Raw genomic sequence first — 20,309 nt, forward strand, 5'->3', positions numbered from 1 at the left:
ATCAACTGTGCTCTTACAAAGTCAAGTCTTGTTCAAGGTGTAAATGTTTTCTATGCGAATCAGGATTCCGAAAAACCAAAGCATGTCTCGCCACTCTTGGGCAGCTCTTGCCTTAACAACTGCTTGTACCTGGAATGAGGTTAAAGACCTCCACCATATTCATGAGTTTTTTGTTTTGCTCGCTTTTATTAGACACGCACAAGCTTCTTACCTTAACATTATTCACAGAAGACCTGCAAGTAATCAGTAAGGGATTTTTAATATTTTCACTGCACCCAAAAGCATTTAGCCATAATGTGTCTGATTTCCTAACAAGTGAGGCTGAAAAGGTCTTGAAAGAAAAATAAAAATTAGAAGAACACACAAGTACTATTGCTTATTTTTGTTTTCTGGAATGCAGCTTTGATTTTAAATAACACTTCTCAATCTCTTCAAATAGCATTGAACTATTTTTCATATAAACTCAATCTCAAGAAGAACACCATCACAAGCACCTCAGGCCCAAAGGATGAAAGCTCCACAAAGGTAAGAGTAACCATTAACAGTGGAAGAAAATTAAATATTACGCCTGCCAGGGAAGGCAAGTGCACCCATATGAGAGCTTCAGACTTTAAGATATCAAGACTTTAATCATCTGGAAGTTAATACAGAAAGACAACTTTGTCATAACCAACTACCACAACAATGTCGCTCAGTTCCAATAAGCTCCTTTCCTTTGGCTCCCTATTGCTATGATTTATTGAGGTTCTTTAAACACTAGTCAAAATTCAACTAGGCTGGCTAGAATACATCCTGCCCCTCTCCCTTAAAAGAAATTAGAAAGTTTTTTCTATTTCAGCCTTTCTTCACATGAGAGATGTTCCGGTACCTGCATCATCTTTGTGACCTTTCACTGGACTCTTTTCAGTATATCCGGGTCTCTCATATATTGAGAGTCCCAGTACTCCAGGTGTGACTTCATCACTGATGAACAGAAAGGAAGGATCACCTCTCAAACCATTAGCAGTGTTTTACCTCACGCACTCCAGAACACCACTCACCTTCTTCTTAATACTTCCTTGGTGCAGTATACGAGAAAGAAGTGTTACAAAAAACATTCCCACCTTCTAAAGGTATACACCACCTTGCCTCCACCTTTCAGTATTCAGTAGCAAAACCCAAAATTATAGTTGCACTTAAGACAAGTTTGCTTTACTTTTATTTCCCTCCACTAAAGTATATATTACAAAATTCTCATCAAGATAGAGAATGAATAAAACTTTGATGCAGACAAATTTAATTTTACATAGCTTAGAAGACTTAAGTGAATGCTTTTGCTTTTTTCTCCACCATTTCTTTTCCCCAAAATATGTAAGAGATAATATTTGTTTCTTTTTTCTCCATATTCCCTGCTCTAACTCTGAGAAAATAAACATTTTCCTCATGGTCATTCCTGTGCTAAGCCTGCCATCTCAAAATCTTTTGTTGCACGTCACAATCTATTCTCTTCATCTTAATACTGTTTTACTGGAACTTTATTTCAGAATATATTTTATAATTTTTAAAATAACGTTAATTGGACTATAAAAGAAGTTATCTTATGAAAGAATGAGATTGTCATAGCCAAACCAATTGTTTAGTTGTCAGATTCTGTGACCTACAAAGGATGATACCTGTTGCTTTCCAATATGCTAACTTGTCTTCAACAGTTAGCATATTTGGCACCATCTACACAGCATGTCCCACTCAACTGTTTGAACCAAAGCAACTGGATTTCTTCAGAAGGCATTATGAAAACAACTGCATAATTTCATATTTAAAATAAAATGCCTGTAGTTCCACTCAGTCCTCAACAGAAAAAACTGAAGACATTTACAAGCTTCTGTGTTATAAGGAGAGTTTTATTACTTGACTCTTGGTAGATGCAGCAGTGGCAACAAAGGTCTTTGTGTTTATTCAGCTGCAAGGCTTTGAAGTGAGCATGGTCTCTACTTCTCAGGCTATTCGAGAATGCTTAGTACACCAACATTAGCATGGTAAAAGCAAGCAAGACCAATTCTTCTCCATTGCTTGGCCTTGCCAACTTCAATACTGAAGTCTGTTACCCCTTTTTTATTTTGATTAGGGTGATTAAAACTTGTGATTTTTCTTTTCTGCATAACCTGCAGTCCACTGGAAGCTATGTAGTTATAAATCTCATCCCATTAAAATAAAGAAAACCAGACTTCTGTGAAGCAACACAGGAAGGTACCTTCTACTGTTTTATGCTCTTACAACCAAATTGCTCAATTCTAATACATTAAAAATTCTGACATCAAAATACTTCTCTGCCTCATCCTGCTATAATACCCTTTTAACAGCCCAACATAACACTACTAAAGCTCCTTTCTGCACCACCTGCACCTCTGATCAAGCCACAAGTTAGTCAAAGGCAGCACTAATGCCAGAGGAACACAGACACCACCCAGCCAAGTAGCACAAGCAGAGCGACTGAGCAAACAGCCAAGCATTAGAAGCATTCCATCCAGCCAGCTCTTGTCTCTTCACTGCTGGGAATGCCAAAAGCAATGAGCTGCTTCTTGAACCACACCTCTGACTGTCTCTTGGCAGCTGCTGCTATGCCAAAAAAAGAGAACAGCTTCAAGGACAGCATACAGCTATGGGCCATGTGTTGTGCAGGCCTGCTCTGTCATTAGAGAGGGGGAAAACAGAAAATATGTGCTTTGATAAGCTGGAAGGCAATACTGTTAATACAATATATGAAAGCATATGCAGATACAGGGAAGAAAAGATATGTGAAACAACACTATCATGGAAAACCACAAACCAATGAGGACAGAAGACTATTAATCAATAGGAAACTAAGTTACTAACAACAGAAGAAGACAATGGGGGGCAATGAAAGGCTGGCTAACAGCAAAGGCCTTCGTAGTAGGAGAAGTAGAAGGATGGGGTCAAGAGATATTTTTTAGAAAGGAAGAATTAGACCATGGCCACTTCAAAAAATTCTGCTTCTTCCTAATTGTACCACAGATTTTTGCTCTATTTTCCCCACTGCAAAGCAATCGTTGCCATTAATTGCATTTTTACCACTAACTTAAGCCCCATGGTATGTCCTAGATCTCATAAAATATTCTTCAACAAATATGAATGCAATCTCAAATATCCATTCTACAGAAATGTTGACCACTATTCATCTATGTTATTCATGATCAAAGCAGCACATTCACTCCCAATTCATCATGATACAATCCACTTTTACTTTTCTTCCTTTTTGTGCTTATTTAACACTATCAGTTTTAGAGATTAGGTACTGCATACAAAAATGTGATAACTGCAAAATTTAGATATAGCTTTGCTTGATGCAGTTTGACTCCATTACCTACACATTATGACAACTCCAATATATACAATCACACACTCAACAAACCTCTATTTTATGTGCTGCACATGACAATTACATTCAGGAGATTAAATAGGAATAGTCAAGACAACTCATCATTTGAATCCCTGATGATTATGTTGAAAGGTGAATAAAACAAGGAGTGCAGAAAAATTATCTCATGGTAATAGGAAATGAGCATTACCCAGAAGAGACTGACTTTATAACTATCTTTGCTAGACTGAGGCCAGTTAAGCAACTTGAACCAAGCTTCTACTGGTGGTCATTAATTCCATTCCCCACCTTCCAGCTGTAAAGATTAGTTTCAAAAACTCTGGAGTCTCTAGTTTGCCAGCACTGTTGGGGCATTGCTTGTTCAACTGCTATCCTTTTTCTTCCCATGCATCTATAAAATGCAAACTATTTTATTCTCTGATATGGGAAGTGTCCCACAATTTAATGGAATAATTGTAACCTGCACAGGAAAGTGCACTGCCAACTAACAGTCGTCAGAAGAAGTATGTGAACACCATGCAGGAATAAGGCACAGAACTGTAAGATGAACACTTAAATCGAATATCAAATGCATACTCATTACACACAGATGCATCACACATCTTCAGTACTGAACAAATTCCACTAATAATATTCCCACTGGAAAAAATCATACAACATTATGAGAAATATATCTCAATATATAACCTCAAGGCTGCACTGGCAACCTAAACTTACCATTTCTTAACATCTAACTGCATCTTACTAGTGTTTTTCTATCAATGTGTTTATTCACATGTTAGTGCAATTTCCCAATTTTAAAAACCAAGCTGAGAAAGTTGCCTCCTATTGCATCACCGAAGCATCTATTTGTGAACTACACAGAGCCACCAGAGATAACAAGGTAACTCACATGGAACTGATGCTTCCATCTGCAAAAGCAAAACTGAGAATTAATGAGATATTTTACAGAAGATGTCTGATGTTTCATTGATGGCAGAACACTAAATTTTCAGTATCTTTAGTTTGATTCAAGTACCTGGAGAGAAATAGGCACATGGATTTGTTCTCTCCACCCTACTTTGACCCACCTTTGCATTATAACAACTTTTCCTTGTTCAATTTCTGTGTATTTCACTTGAACAATTCCAGTCCCCATCCTGCAAGTGTCCCAGCAATGCCTCCCCTCTGCTTCAGTCCCTTTGCTCAGCCTTTCCTAGTTCTTTATTCATTTCAGCTAAGTTTCTCTAATCCCACAATATAAATTCTCTTTTCCCTTACAGACCCCTCTGCTCCAATTAACCCAGATGCAGCTGTCTTTCATTAAATATAGATCCATTTCCATGCTGCTTCAGTCTGAAGTGGAAGAAAAGAGGCAAATGAAGCAGATCAGCATTCCTGCTTGGAGTTCAGGCAAGGCTTAGATTAGGCCAGAGCTATAACTGCAAAAATGTACTCAAGCTGGAACATGCCAACACAGATTACATCTTTGGAAAATTATCTAACATCTAGGAAGTCTCCAGTGGGCCTATATAAACCAGTTTTGCAAAGGTTTAATCAAGTGACAAAATCTGGGCAGATTTTCAGAGAGAGCAAGCAAATCCTTTCTTTGGACAGGATTTGGACACAATAACCAATCTATCAGATTTAAAGTCTCTGTTCCAAATCATAAAGAATTAGTATTATTTAAAGTGAAATCCACTAAAATTTCTTCCTTGTCTTGTTCTCCAAAGGGCTGAATGACATGGAAAATCTCATTCCAAGTGACTAAACTTTGTTGGTATGGATTTAACTTAGTAGCTGACAGAATCAAAACAGACAGCATTACCAGTTTTACCTATGCAAACAAGAACTTAAATTATATGATTCAAAGGGGAAAAAATGATACAGGAATGCTTTTTAAACAGTAGTTTAATGCCTGTAAGCACTTTCTCAACACTAATGAAACCCTTCTTCAGAAGTAATTTTCCTTAGCCTCGAATGGGCAAGAGGGACATCGATTTCTTCTCAAAGAGAAACAACGCCTTAACTGTAATCTCACAGGCATTAGTATTTAAAAATCCTACGAGCATTCATGTTAGATGCATGCCATATTGCCTTTCTAGAAGAAAGAGATAAAATTAAAAAATTCTGTTTCTGTAGAATACACTTTAAGGACACAAAACAATGACTTTGTGCTAAAAATGTAAAACTTTATGACCTCAGTGATACAAAACATTTTTAACTGCCAGTTTCAACAGTACACATTGGGATCAGAGGTTAAAATTTTTCTTTTTAAATCATGCATCACTGTCAGTAAAACATTTCCATACTTTGGCAATTCTGTTGAATATGAAAGCCTTCTTGAAATAAATAAGTCTTCTTGAAAACATGCATTAAAAAAAAAAATCCCACAGTCAAACAAAAAAAAAAGAAAAAAGGGAACACACCCAATTAATTCCCACCTTTTGCTGAGTTATTTTTCAATCCATAATACAGCCACAACTGAGATCAAAGTAAGCTCATAAGGAGAGTTTCCTCGATATAAAAGAAGAGAGTTGTTGTCAGGACTCAGTGTGAACTATTTGACTTGTGCTCTCTTTCGTTTACCAGAAGCTGGTTTGTTAAATACAGGACAGATCATCTTTTCATGGACAGACCATGCTTCTTTTAAAAAGCATAACACTTTGAGGGACTTGTTATAGTACTTCATGTGTTAATTCCACAGATACTCATTTAGGTTTTAAATACAGTCTTTTGTTGTAAATTTTGCATAATACTACCTACACAATAAATTCTACTTCAAGGGAGTTCCTATGCCAACATCTACAGAACACGATAAATACAGGTAAACATCTCAGAAGATTTAAATGTGAATTCAACGTAACACCACCTGAGTCTGAGCTTACAAATTCTGAAATTTTTGCCTAGTGATTTCAGATTTAACAGTTCACATTTTGCTTCAGTAACTTTTGATCTTAGATATGTTTCAAAACCTAATTTGTATATATTTAATAAAAAGCTATCAAAAGCGATGAGCCTAAAAAGAAATCTAGGAGCACAGAGTTAATGTATGTGGCAAAGCCCGACACAACAGCTCAGGTAAGTGCTGATAGAGACTATTTTTAAAGCAATGATACTGTTTCATTTCCATTTGCAAGATTAAAGTGAGCATATACTCTGTATAAGATGACTTTTCAGAAGGCTCCATTGGTCCTGACTCTTGAACAGTTTTCCCTTTTTGGTGCAGCACCAGCCAGAACTAATGAAACACTATACAAATCACTGCTATTACCTGCATCATGGGATACTTCGTTTCAGCAGGACTTCCAAATCCATTAACGCCAATAAAGCTGGTGCTAAAGTAGGAATCTGTTAGATTAGCATCAGCTAACCCACCGCCATCTATTCCAGGAACTGGAAGGAAAAGAAACAGAAAAATGTTTCAGAAAAAAATTAGTTTACCATGGGCTTATGTGCTAATATCTCTTACATATTTTTTTGGCAGAGAGTAGAAGAGGAAAAGGTTGGTACTACCATCTCAGCAAAACAACTAGAAACATATTAGTGCACAGCATGAAAAAGAAAGTTTATGAAAGAGGTTGCTAAATGAGAGCATTTGTAGCATGAAGTTACAGCACAAATGCAGAAAGAGATGATGAGGAGTCTGAACTTCAGAAACAAGAATAGCAAGGTAAGTAATGATATAAAAAAGAAAATAAATGAACTAAAAAAAAACCTAGAAGGCAAGCTCATTTTATGAAAACCTATAATCTTGCATATCCTTCTTGGAAACATATTTGTTCAGGAGAGTTTGCGACTGGATGTACTGGTTCTTTTAAAGGGTAACATATAGAAAATGTACATTTCAAAATATCTCAAGCCCTTTCACAGAAACCACAAACATTTTAAATGCTTCCTTAAAAGCATATGACAATGTTCATTATTTCATACTTCATAAAGTGGCAACATTCTCATAAAATGTAGCCAAAAAAAAAAAAATCTTTCAGACTGAAAGCCAGCATGAAGGATTTAAGAAGAAATTCATCCCATCTAGAAACAAGGGCATGACATACAAGTACAGAACTTTTATAGAACTGAATTTTTTTTTTTGTTAAACTACAAAGAAAAAGAAGCAGTCATAATTAACACAAAAGACTCAAGCAGGTATTACTTTGATAGGAAAAAAAAGAAAAAAAAGTATTTGCAATGGTATACAAGCAGCAGTTCAAATCAACCTTCCATAAAAACACCCACATGGAATTGTAAAGACACTTATCACAATGGCCAGGCCACTGCAAGCCAATAGGCATGAGTAATGGGTAGCTCCAAGGTAGGAAGGCACACATCCAACACAGAACACCCTGTACCAAACTATCCAACTTGAACTTCTGGGAGGATTTGTAGCCAGAAGGTGACACCCGGAAACAACTTCCTGATCCTAACCCTCAAAGGAAATAAAATGCAACTTTGTGGCACAGCTAAAGGAATGCATATTATAAACCCTCAAGTTTCATCAGAACAGGAATTTTCCCTCCAAAGGAGCCTACATGACCTGGTAAGCTATTTCCATGCAGTAGGCAGAGGAAACAGCAAAAGAAGTACAGTCCTACATAATCACAGGAAGGGCTGGAAGAGAGAATGACTAGTAGCACACACACCACAGACGGAAACACTGCCCAGCTGCACTCCCCAGGACTGGAGCTGTATGAACCAGCCAACTGGGGTAACACCAACAGCACGTCAAATGAAGAGCTGTAAGTGAGAGATCAAATAAACTGAGATAAATATCTCAGTGGCAATACACGCCAGTTTTGCAATTCTTAAAGTACTACTGCCTAATCTAGAATATTATTTGTACACTTTGTAGGTTTGAAGGAAACATCTAAGAAACTTTAAAGATGCTAATTACCAACAAATTGCAACTTCTTTCTTAAAAAGTCTTAAAAGTTAGCTAAGATAATAGGAAAATAAAACTCCCTCCACTATCCATGCCCTAGATTCTCCTTCATAATTTTAAATAAGTAGTCACATAGAAGCTTCAGAAGTCTTCTTGCTACAGCCCTACGAAAAGACAAAACTTTTTGGATTTGTCTTTTAAACTTCTATTCCTCCTTTGCCTTCATTTGGGAAATTCACATTCGGAAGTTTAAGAAAATTATTTTATGGTTCAACTACTGTACCAGGGAAAATATTAATGTCTCCAGTAATGCCAAATAGTGTCTCATCCTATCCACTACAGCCACTCCCTAACCTACACTGTGAAGGTTAGTATCTTAACACAATCATTTTCTGGCATCGTGAAAATACTAAGACTCGTTCATAGAAGAAAATAAAAAGATAGTAAATTCATGTTTAATTGTAAGTAGTTTCAGTCTAGTTTGCCCATAAATTTTTCTGAGTTCACTGTGGTTTTTAATTATCGTAAAAAAGCATTTCCAATATAGCTTTCTCTGCCTGCACTTCAGCCATTATCGAAAAATCTCTCAGTTTTTATGCTATATCTTGACTGTAAAAGATGCTACCACTTGACTGACCAAGCATTTCCAGGAACAACTGTCATTTCAAGGTACACTACATAATTTCAACAGTGTATCTGTTATTTCATCTCATACTTTCGCCAGAAACTCCAGATTCTATCCAATTTTTAACCAACTGGCAAGCTACTTCCTCAGATGACACCCATCAGCTTTACCAATCCTTCAGGCTCTGTTGAAGAACTAAGAAAGACTATTCTTTCTACTTCTTTCACTGCTCCTCACTATGCTAGACTCAACACGAGAATCCATGGACCTTCGTTTCTCCATTAGACATATCAAGTTAACGCACAAAACCTTTCAAACTGGAAAGGCAAATGAGAATTTGGAAGTTTTGCCACACAGAGCAGTAAAGCATGTGAAGAGCCCTCTAGGTGCGAAGAAACCCCAGAGCTGACCTCCAGTAACTCGAGACCACTGGTACAGCTCAGTCACCCATTATTCAAACAAACCACTGGAGTCAGTGCCAGTAACCTTGCTAGGAGACAAATACAGCACCAGGTGCTCTGCTCCCACTCTGGATGAAGCTTCCTAAGTGCCAGGCAGCTCAAGCTGCAAGCAGGAGCAGGCTTTGGGAAGCAACCCCAGAGCTGAGCAAGGCTGAAGATGCTGCTGGGAATGACAAAGCAGATCTCTTGACTCTGTTGCCTTTCTACTGCTGGTACTAGTTATGCAAGCCTTTTCCAAGCCACTTAAAGCTGCTCAAAGCTACAATTTAGGCTTTCTGTTGGCACACTGATATCTAACTGGGCACTCCAGACAGCAAAAGCTACTCCAGAACATTTTCTTTATCTAGCAGCAGGAAGGCCATCTCTGTACTTAAGTGCAATGGTATGGCCATTCCAATCAGCCTCCTTGAGCCATTACTACAAACTGCTGTACTCCAGTACTTCACATTGCTCAATTCTACTGGTAGCACAGCAATTTCAAGATGGCTTTCAACTATGGCGATTTTCATTGTCCTCTTCCAAGCAGCTCAGAAACATGCCGCTAGCAGAGGGACTAAGACCACAAGAAAGCATATTCCACAGGAACAATCAAAAAAAAAAAAACCATCAAAAGTACACTCACTGGAGCAGAGGACAGTTTTCTTGGCAGTAGCTCATATTTAGAAGAGAATGCTGTAGAAGTGGTAAGCATACCTATTGCCTTCAAAAGAAAACTCAACACTAGCTTCCTCAAACTGACTTCCCAATAGTAATTAGCAAGAAAATTAAGACTGCAAAAAAGATGAAAAAAATTCCTGCATTGCCTATAGAACAAAAAGTGTGTTCGCTACATCCTCCATTTGCATTCAAAGAGGCATTCAGCTTTTACACTGTTCAAAGCCCAGCAAATACCTAAACAGCCAAGGTACTTTTACTGTATTTAGCACCTGGCCTTCTCTATGAGAAGAAGATGACTCTATCCTCCTTCTGTCAAACATTTGGCAAATCAGAAATTCTCACTTGCTTCTGGGAAGCCACAGTAGTTCAGAGCATGAATAAAAGTAAAATTATTTATCACAAGCAATCCATAAAAGGTCTACAGAAGTGGGCACACTTTACCACATGAGCAGTGAGGTATTAAAAAAAAATGGAAGCCTAAGCTGGAAGAAGAAGATCTTAGTCCTTATAAAGTTTTTATTCTCACGTGTTTACTAATTCACATTCAATTTACGTATCCAAATCTTTCCTATATAACAATTGCAAGCAACTTCCCAATATTTCACACACCATGCTATTAGAATAAAAAATAAAAAAAAAATTTCTCTTTTAAAGCATTGATTATAACCTTAGGTAAGTTTAGACAATTTTAGGTAAATCCCAAATTGGCTTTTCTTTTTAAAAAGGGATAAGCCTTCCTGTTGTGTAACAGTACTATCCATGCATTGAAGCTGTATATATTTTCAACAGGCTCTTATTGGAGAGAAGCAACAACTTTCTTATAACAGTAGAAAGGTTGACTAGGCAAGTCAGAGAAAAGATGGAAGTATAAGGGAAAAACTAAAAATCCGGTGGGGGGAAAAAAAAACCCCACGTTTTGTAAGCACATGTGAAAACAAGAACAAATTTCTAAATTCCATCAATATTAAAGACAGAAGTTACGTCCTGGCAAATCTGGAAAGAAACTAAATAGAACATCTTGAGAAATTCAGAATAGGTTTTCCATTCTTTATACACATATTATCTAATAAATTTCTTGCTTGGTGAGCAACACTGCAGCTTAATGTGACAACTGCAATTAAAAATAAATATCTTCTTATATAATTCCTCTCCCACAGAATTTCAGCAGAGAATAGGCTTCCCATCAGATGTACCCACCAAAGAGGAAAAAAAAAAGCATAGTTACTTTTGTCTTCCTTATTACAAAGACATTTTTCAGAAACAAAGTATCTCATCACAGCCTAAGTGCTTGAGTAGTACTATGATGAATTCATCATATGCGCTTCAACAGAACTGGTGGCTTTCGGTTAGTTTTAGTCTAACGCTTGTCTTGTCTAATACCAGCACTATCTGAATACTAATACTATCTGAAAAGATTGCATTTCTGATATTTTCATTCTGTCATTTCACTAAAGAGTAAACAAATACTGCATTATCCTAGACTGCTTCTTTTATGAACCTAGTTATCAGCACTTATCATCTCAGACACTCTTCTTAATATAAAAAAGCATCCTTTCTAGTAATGTGATATATTGCCCCCAAAATGAATGGGCTAAAGTAAGGCCACAACAGATCCAGCTGACACTTTTCAAAACAACAATTTAAAGACTTCTGGAAAGGTAACAGAACATGGATTGAAATAGTTCATTTTGCTATTATCACTGCTTAAAAAAAAATTGTACAATTATTTTTATGTTGGGTAAAAAGTTTATATATAATGTTGATTTAAACCCTCAGCACTGCAACAGTGCACTTTTCACAGCTTGGTAAACTGAATCATAGGTTCATTGTATACATGTGCATCCAAGGGACAAGGTGTTATCTCAGCTAGATATGAAGCAGTAAAAACTACAGTGCCATATCTCCAGTGGAATTTTACAGAGATAGCTATCCTAATATTGAGACAAAACCAATAAAACTTGTATACAAAGCCTATATATGGTAAGTCATTTAAGATTTGTGTCCTTTTAGTCTCCTAGAAGCACCAAAGTGCCAGAGAAGCTTATGCTTGTCTTCCTTTGCTTTGTACTGACATGTACATTTACTTGCACCAGGAAATAATCATGTGCTGGTGGTGCTAACCTCACTTGTACACCTTTAACAGTTCATAAGCACTACACACTAGTACATATACTCAGTGTTACTGTCTTTACAGTGCCACTACGGTTAGAACTTGTTAGGGAAATGGGATTCTCTGATGTTTTTTATGCCTCTCTCATTTAACTCAATGTTTTTGAAGCACAGACTAAGAATCGCTGAAATAGAGGCAGCAGACAAAGAAAGTGAACCACACTCCCAGCTATGAGAGGCAAAAGTAAAAGCACACACCTGGGTTCAGATGCTGCAACAGAGAGTGCAGTTGGAGGGCAGACAGCACAAACAAACCAAGTTGGCTGAAAGGCAGGCAAGAAGCAAAACAGTTTGAGAAATGCTGCCTTATTTACAAACACTCCTACTAGGCAATGAGATATTCATGGGCAAGCAAAGGAAAACAGCTATCTTTACCATAATATTAAATGACTGGACTATCTCCTTTTTTATTTATCTCACATATCATAGAAGCATCTGACAAAGACTAAAAAATAAGATAGGTGCCATCCTTTTGCTCTGTAAAAGTTTCAGTACAGAGTCTAGAGCAGCTGGACTCCTCATCATGGACCAAGTCCAAAAGCACAATGATAAAACAAATTAAAGTTGATACTTTCTCAAAAGAGTCATCAGAACTACTCTTATCAGAAACAGCAACTTAAAGTAATGTAATTACTTAATATCATAGCTTTCAGAACTAGCCCTCTCCAAGAGCTTTCACAATTCATAAAACATTGTATCAAACTATTCAACAAACTGCATCAAATTTTTCAAACACTTAGCTTTTGGTTTTATAGCCTACCCCTAACAAAATCAAATCTTTTTTAATAAACATAGTTGCATGAAGTGTGTGCAGATAACCTGAACAGAATATTAGGACATTTTTCACAGCAGCTGGGGAGAATGCATAAAAGGTCTTCCTGCCAGCTGCCTCAGCATTAGACCAACCGAAATTAAGGGACTCTACTCACAGACTACAGGAATCACATGCTGCATGACCAACTTGACAACAACCTATGCAACGCAGATCTCTCATCTCACTTTTGTACATCTGTACTTTGTTTCTAAATCTCAATTCTCAAATTTAAAACCGGTCAGGAGTAAAATGCTGCTAGGAAGCAAATTAAAAAAATACACATAAGTTCTAAGCACAAAATATCTTTGAAGAGCAAACAAAACAATCACATAATTGGAACTTTTTCAACTACTGAAAGACTTGTGGAACCAATACACAAATGCACACACAAAGGGTGTGATCAATTCCAAGATATGTCCAATACACAGTGATTGATCACACCATTTTTCTGGTGGTATAATGCATTACATCTTCACTAGAAGGCAGCAGATCAGGAAAACATCAGCCACATCAGCTTACTACCTGAGTCCCTCCACTGACCCCCTTTTCATCAACTGCCTCATGGCCACGATTATTTTTTCTGCTTTGGAGGTTCTACAGAAATGCTTCTGCCTGTGCTTATCACACTACTCTCACCAATTGTCCACTTTTCCCACAGCCATCTAAATTTGCTTCTAGGTGGCTCCTTACACAAGGAACTCTTTCTGAGCTAGACCCCAAAGTCACTATTCTCTGGACATTCAAAGAATTCCTGAAGGCCCACTCCTACAGTGATACCTAAAAAAAACCAGTTATCTAATACCTGCTAAAAAGAAAATAAATAAGGACGTTCTGAATCTTGAAAAACAAGCATCAAATTATTAAGATACAGCATATAGAGTTTGCTCACATAATGCAACTATCCACACACGCTCCTTTTCATGTTTGCCTTTGAAGCAGGAAGACAATTACAGGAGTAATAGTGCTTGCTTTACATTCTTCAATACCCAACACAGGGTGAGTTCTACCAGAAACAAGTAGTTACCAGTACTCCTCGGGCATCTGTAATTCTTGTGAAATATTTGGACTTTGAATGATTTCCCATACAATATAAAAAAATCCACAAAGTGAATAAACAGATAAAATCAGCTTCAAAGCCAATTAATAGTGTGGGGTTTTAAGTTTCATATGATAAAACTGTCCCTCAAAATTACATATAACTGGGTAGATTGAGACATTTTTCTTTCTCTCTTTTCTTTTTTCTTAGCTCCCCTCAAAAATTTTCCTCCTACAGGCCACAGGCCAATCGCTTGAGAGTTGGACTACATGATCATTATGGGTCCCTTCCAACTCATAACATTCTGTGATTTCCACATGAAACATGTAAAAGCAACAAGAAAATCCATGTCTGATTTCCTGATTTCTGGAGCTGACATAAGAGACAAAAAGTGATTAAGTGAAATCAGTAATATTCATTTTCTCTCATGCATCTCTAACTGGTTATTGTTTTTACTCTTCAATTCTCAATTGTCTCTGTCTCCAAATGCCTCTTCCATGTTCAGAATTGTCTCCCCCTTTCTTAAAAATATTCAGAAAAAAACAAGATGAAAATTGTATGATCTGTCTACTCCTGGAAAAAGCATAATGAAAATTAAAGAGGGAAACACCTCTCAAAAACAAACAAACAAGCAACTGAGGTACACAACTAATACAGTATCATCTGCAAAAAGTATAAACGTGTGAAAATAGAATTCTCAATCATACACCTTTACTGTAACACCTATTTTCTGCATAGAAGTGAAGAAGAAACAAACCCAGGGAAAAGTGACCAGTATGTGACATACTGTAACTATTTAAAAGTTTGAAATAACTGTTTCTAAATATTTCAACCTGTAAATACTGAAATGCTACCAAAGATAAGAAAAAATACATATTTAGAATAATCCTGACCATTGTTTCACTGCATTAAGAAGTGTAATGTAACAGACTACCTTTAGTACCTGTTCTGCTGAATGGCTGTCTTCCCATTTTTTCTATATCCATTGCTTCATTTTGTTTAAAAAGGAATGTACTGTGTAAAAACTCAAACACCTCTTAAAAAGCAAAAAATATACAAATGGCTAGGTCTTTCCACACCAATCCTAGCATATTTATGGATTTCACAAAACCTCAGCTGTAATGCTCACTAAGCTAATCACTAATCAATCGCATAGACTGGCTACAGCAGAGGCCACTACTGCTCTGACCAGACATACCATGTGAGTGATGAGCTACAAAAACAGACATAATACTTTTATTAGGCCACCCAAACACACCCCAAGTCTTGAACTCTCTTTCCACCTTCTCACAAGCTGGCAGTAAAGTCTATTCAGAGACAGGCTTTCTCAGTAGCCACAGAAAAACATTACCTTGCAGAAACACAGGCCTGTATTTCAACTACAGGGCTCCTAGCAGGGCTTTGCAAAAGGCTTTCTAGTAGACAGCCAGATGAAAACATCTCACAACAAGAGGGTGGGCAAGCCCCAGGCACAGGAAACTTGGGCAACAGCAGCAGCACCTTCACCATGGCCAGCTCCTTGGCCAGCGGCACCAACTCACCCACCAGTGCTGCTGCTGCCGGCCCTGAGCATAGCTGGCACCTCAGGGTTTTAGACACATTTATAGCAATCTGAGGCCAGACAAAAGGGTGAGCACTCTGCGTTATGTACTCTACAGCAAAAAGCAGAGGGGAATTTAGCAAATGTTTAGAGCCACACTTTAGCTTGTATCTATCAATATCTACTATAAGGTCCACACACAAAGGAATACACCTGTTCAACTAGTTGAAAGCTAACAAACACAACTGAGATGTCCACGCAACTTTAACTTGTCTGACTTAGGTATATACATGACACATTTTAATACCACAACCACATTTCCCTCCAGACCCTCCCCCCCAGCAGCACTGAGAAGGGACAGTGCCCTAGGAACAAGCCAGACACGTGCATCAAAGCAGGCTGCTGGTCTGCTGCTCACAGAAGTTAGAAAGTGCTAGAGAGAACACAAAGCAAATACAAGAAGAGAAATTTTTCAGGCTGCCATGCCCTCTCCCCATCCTTCCCTAGGCTAATCCTTAAAATCCTATTAATCCATCATATCTTTTCCCTTAAATATCAAGTACCAGTCATTCCCCCATTTCCCTCCTTCTACAGCCTAGTACAGATTTGGTCCTGCTGCCACTGCTGCTCACTGGGCTGACATGAGGGACACGCTTTTCTATTAGAAAAGCACCATGTGTAGATTTTAGCAGCTAGAAAATCTGGAGAAAATGTTTTGTTGTTTTTTTTTCTTTTTCTTTCCTCCTTAGTTTGTCACAGAGATTCTACCGAAAAGGATCTTTTTTAATCAAATTTTAGACAGGCAATAGTAACTATGTTTCCTGTTTTGTAGGCAGTCCTTACATACGGAAGGTGAACCATGCAGAAGGCTTGAGCATTCACAACTCTTAGGGAAGGAGAAGGAATGATGCTTTGAACACATGTGCTCCAAATGTCAAACAGTCTGGGGACAGTGGGCAGAGCTCATCAGCATGGTCAGTCCTGCTCCCCGAGAACATAAAAAGCCACACCATCAGGCCAAAGCCACATTTAGCCCACTACCTCATCTCTGACGCTGAACAGCAGTGGATATGTGGACAAAAGCATACGCATGAGGCAAGGATAAAGCAGGATTTCCCAGCAGGCTCTCAGCCATATGTAGAGGAAGAGGAGTCTGAATCAGAGATGCATCAAATAACCTCAAGCAGAGTTTTCTTCTAACGCTATCTGACCACTTCTGGAATCCTGTCAGTTGTTAGCTTTCAGAACATCTACGGCACAGAACAGCTTAACCACACATTGCCTGAGAAACTTCTCCTGGTTAGCTCTGAGGATGTCACCTGCTCATTCCACTTCATACTCTCATGTCGAAATACTTCTGCACTGAAATATTTCTTGTATTTTCCCTGTTTACCATTTTCTTGTCACTCAATATTCCTACCCCACATGTTGTAAAAATACGTTGGTATTTGAGGGGCCTTTGTGATTACCACAGAAAAACCTATAAGTAAATTAATAATCCTGTACTCAAAGCAGGATTAGAGTAACACACATGTTAGAATGAGGCACTGACCCACTTTTAACAATAAATAGGACTACCCAGTTAATTAGTCAATGAGCATTATCTGCTCTATGCACTGAATGAGGCTGGGGTCCAGTGAGGAAAGAGGAAGAGAAGGTGACATCCACAGCTATGTTAAGACTACTAAATACTTTTGAATTAGGGAAGACAGTCGGTGAGACTGTACAGGCAGGTGATTTTTGGCAATTCTCAATTTCATGTTCTTATCCTCAGAACTTTATTACTTAATAAAACTTTATCTATTACTTCCTACATTCATAGAAATAAAACTTTCATTCCATCCACTTGAAAATCATACTGTTAACACCACAGGTCATCAACAAGGTAAGGAACTTAGATATTACCTTGAGAGCACCTATGTATATCAACTCCACATTTTGAAAAACCATTTTCCTTATTTGTTTCACAAATGCATAGCAAAGCAAGGAAGCTTAGAAGTGAAACTAGGCCCATTCCCTGGCTCTTCAACTTAAATTTCCCTGTCCTTCTTTTCCTTACTTCTTTTACCTAACTAGTCTCCTTCCTTTAAGATCTTCTACCAATCAAAGCTTTTGCCTCCTACAATTTGCAAATCTACAACAAGTGAGGTGGCCTTCCCAGCAGGCAATCACTGAAAACACCATAGTGGGTTTCTCCATTCTTGGTGCCCTCACTCCTCACAATGGGTACAACTGCAGGGAGCTCTATGTAGTTTTAAACCTCTGACACATTCAAGAGAAGCAAGTGTTTCAAATAATTTAACTGCTCAGCAGTATCAACCTCCAAGTACACACAAATTCTGAAGGGCTTTTTCTTAGATTTAGGGCTTGGGCAAATTTTTTTAACTGATTTTTACAAGAACAGCCTTCATATAGCAGCTTCTACCCACAAGCCAAACTATGCATCCTCTCCCCAAGTCTGAAGCCCCTAGTCACTTTCTTTCACACAGGGAAAAAGTGTGTTTCACACCTAACTTTGTCCAAAATAAAAATGAACAAAGATTGCCTTATTGCTACTGAATCTCTCCAAGATATTTCTACCTGTAAAAAAAAAATGAATGGCAAGAGGGACATCAGCTTGCACAACCGAAGTATGACAAAAATCTGGAAGGTTTTTAATAGACAGTCTTAAGCACTTGTATATTACAGGCTCCTCCTGAAAGGGTACACATGACAGTGTTGTGTTAATGTACAATACTGAGAAGCTACCAACTACAGAGATAATACTCAGTGGCACAAGCTCACCACACCTGGCAAAACAGCAGCTGCAGGATCCCAAAAGACTTATCAGGCACTAAAAACCTACATACAGCTGTTCAGCATGGTAGCATCTTAATTTCAGAAAAAATATGGTTGTAACCATTTAGTAGACAAGACATTTAATGTAAATAAATGCCAGGTTTATGACACAAATCAATAATGCAGCCAAGCTTAATATACTCATGTAAAGAGGCATGACTGTTCTGAAGGAACATCTTTTGCTTGCCTGCCAAAGTGCTGCTTTACCTACAAAATGACTGGTTATTAAAATCACTGTACTGCAAACACCATCTAACTATTGGACTGCACATCACGAAGATGCACAAGCAACCAGTAACAGCAGAGCCACTCTGAATAATATACTGGCATTCTGAATTCTCACCATTTGAAAAGGGGCTGCATATGAGGACTGAAAAAAAAAACTCGGGAAAAAAAATTTAAACAATTTCTGTTCACACTAGTAAATAATGTAGATATCTATCACAGAATCGCTAGGGTTAGAAAAGACCTCTGGAGATCATCTAGTCCGACCCCCCTGCCAAGGCAGGGCCACCTAGAGCTGGTGACACAGAAACACGTCCAAGTGGGGTTTGAATGTCTCTAGAGAGGGAGACTCCACAACCTCCCTAGGCAGCCTGTTCCAGTGCTCTGCTGCTCTCAGCGTAAACAGGTTCTTCCTCATGTTGGGGTGAATCGTTATTTATAGAGTACTTTTTTTTTACAATTTTAACGTTATATTTCAGCTGGAACATTTAAAACATCCAAGAGCCAAAACTCAACATATGTTGTTTGGAAGCGCCCATCGGAGGGTACCACTCCGGAAAGCGCTGCCTCTTTTCTCCCAGCTTGACTTTGAGCAGAGACGTTCTGGGAACCTGCACCAAGCCTAGCGCTGGAGTGACCGACGCACAGCTGCCAGGGTGCCCCTCAAAGCCAGACAGGAGGAGCCCCTTCCCACACACACCTGCCCGCTCCTTCCCATCAGTGCCGCCCGGGTCCCCTCCGGGCGGCCGGCACAGCCCCGTCCGTCCGCCCGGGAGCCCCCGCCGGCCCGGGGCCCCCCGCCTTCACCATGGCTGTTGTTATTTGTTTCCGGCAGCACCGCGGCGTTCCGGGGGATGAGGAACAACACGCCGCCCGCCCTCCCACCGCCCCCATCCCAGCAGCGCCCCCGCCCCACCCCACCCCCGGGCCGCCCCGCTGCACTCACTCGACAGCCGCGGGCCATCCAGCCCCCCGCCGCCGCCGCCTCCGCCGCCTCCTGCCCCCAGCTCGGCTTTCTTAGGCCCCACCACCGCCGCCGACGGCCCCGAGCTGGCCCCGTGGGGCGGGTATCCCGGCCCAGCGGCGGCGGCGGCGGGCGGGGGGATGCCGAGCGGGAGCCCGCCGAGGGGGGGGGCGGCGGGCCCCGGGCCGGCGGGGGCGGCGCCCGGCTCCTCATGCAGGAACTGGCACTCCTCGCCGTAGAAGCAGGTCTTGTCCTTGGCGTAGTAGCGGCAGAACTTCAGCTTCACGGCCCCTCCGCCGCCGCCTGCGGCCCCCGCCCCGCCGGCCGCCGGCCCCGCCACGCCGACCCCCGCCCCCGGCGGCGGCGGCCCCACCACCGGCGACGGCGACGAGCAGGGCAGGCCGCTGCTGTTCATGGCAACCGCCCCGCCGCCGGGGTCGGCACCATGGGGAAGGGGGCGGGCAGGGGGAAGGGGCGCGGGGACCGCCGTCACCCCGGGTCCGGCTCCGGAAGGGGGAGGAGGAGGGGGCGACTCCGCGCCTCTTAAAGGGGCCGCGCGGCCCGGGGCGGCGGCGCCTCCTCCTCCTCAGCGGTCCCGGCGCTCCGGGTTGTTTATGCCATTTTCCTCTTCCTGAGCGGCCGCGCCTGCGCCGGCGCGGGGCATCCTGGGTAGCGCCGGCGGCCGGGGCCGGGGAGGCGGAGGGGGAGCCGGTGCGGGCGGGCGAGAGGGAGGGAGGAGGGATGGA

At 40.1% G+C, this 20,309-nt stretch overlaps 1 protein-coding gene across 7 annotated transcripts in view; it reads right to left on the bottom strand.

Annotated features, from left to right (window-relative positions):
* The window catches only part of PAN3 (poly(A) specific ribonuclease subunit PAN3), a 79,871-nt gene extending 59,605 nt beyond the window's left edge, over positions 1–20,266 (bottom strand). For 6 of the 7 annotated variants that reach the window (XR_003541826.2, XM_027727196.2, XM_039386869.1 and 3 more), the window contains exons 1-2: positions 19,546–20,266; positions 6,630–6,751 (exon numbers count right to left, since the gene is read on the bottom strand). Coding sequence is in view for 6 of the 7 variants with exons in the window: in XM_027727196.2 (XP_027582997.1) it covers positions 6,630–6,751; positions 19,546–19,978 (555 nt within the window). In the remaining variant the exon portion in view is untranslated. The remainder of the gene's footprint in view (positions 1–6,629; positions 6,752–19,545) is intronic. The other variant, XM_027727194.2, reaches the window with a different exon arrangement.
* Positions 20,267–20,309: the final 43 nt, after the last annotated feature.

This window comes from Pipra filicauda, unplaced genomic scaffold (genome assembly GCF_003945595.2).
Source record: "Pipra filicauda isolate LSUMZ 115617 unplaced genomic scaffold, ASM394559v2 scaffold50_size3627746_pilon, whole genome shotgun sequence".
Lineage (NCBI taxonomy): Eukaryota > Metazoa > Chordata > Aves > Passeriformes > Pipridae > Pipra > Pipra filicauda.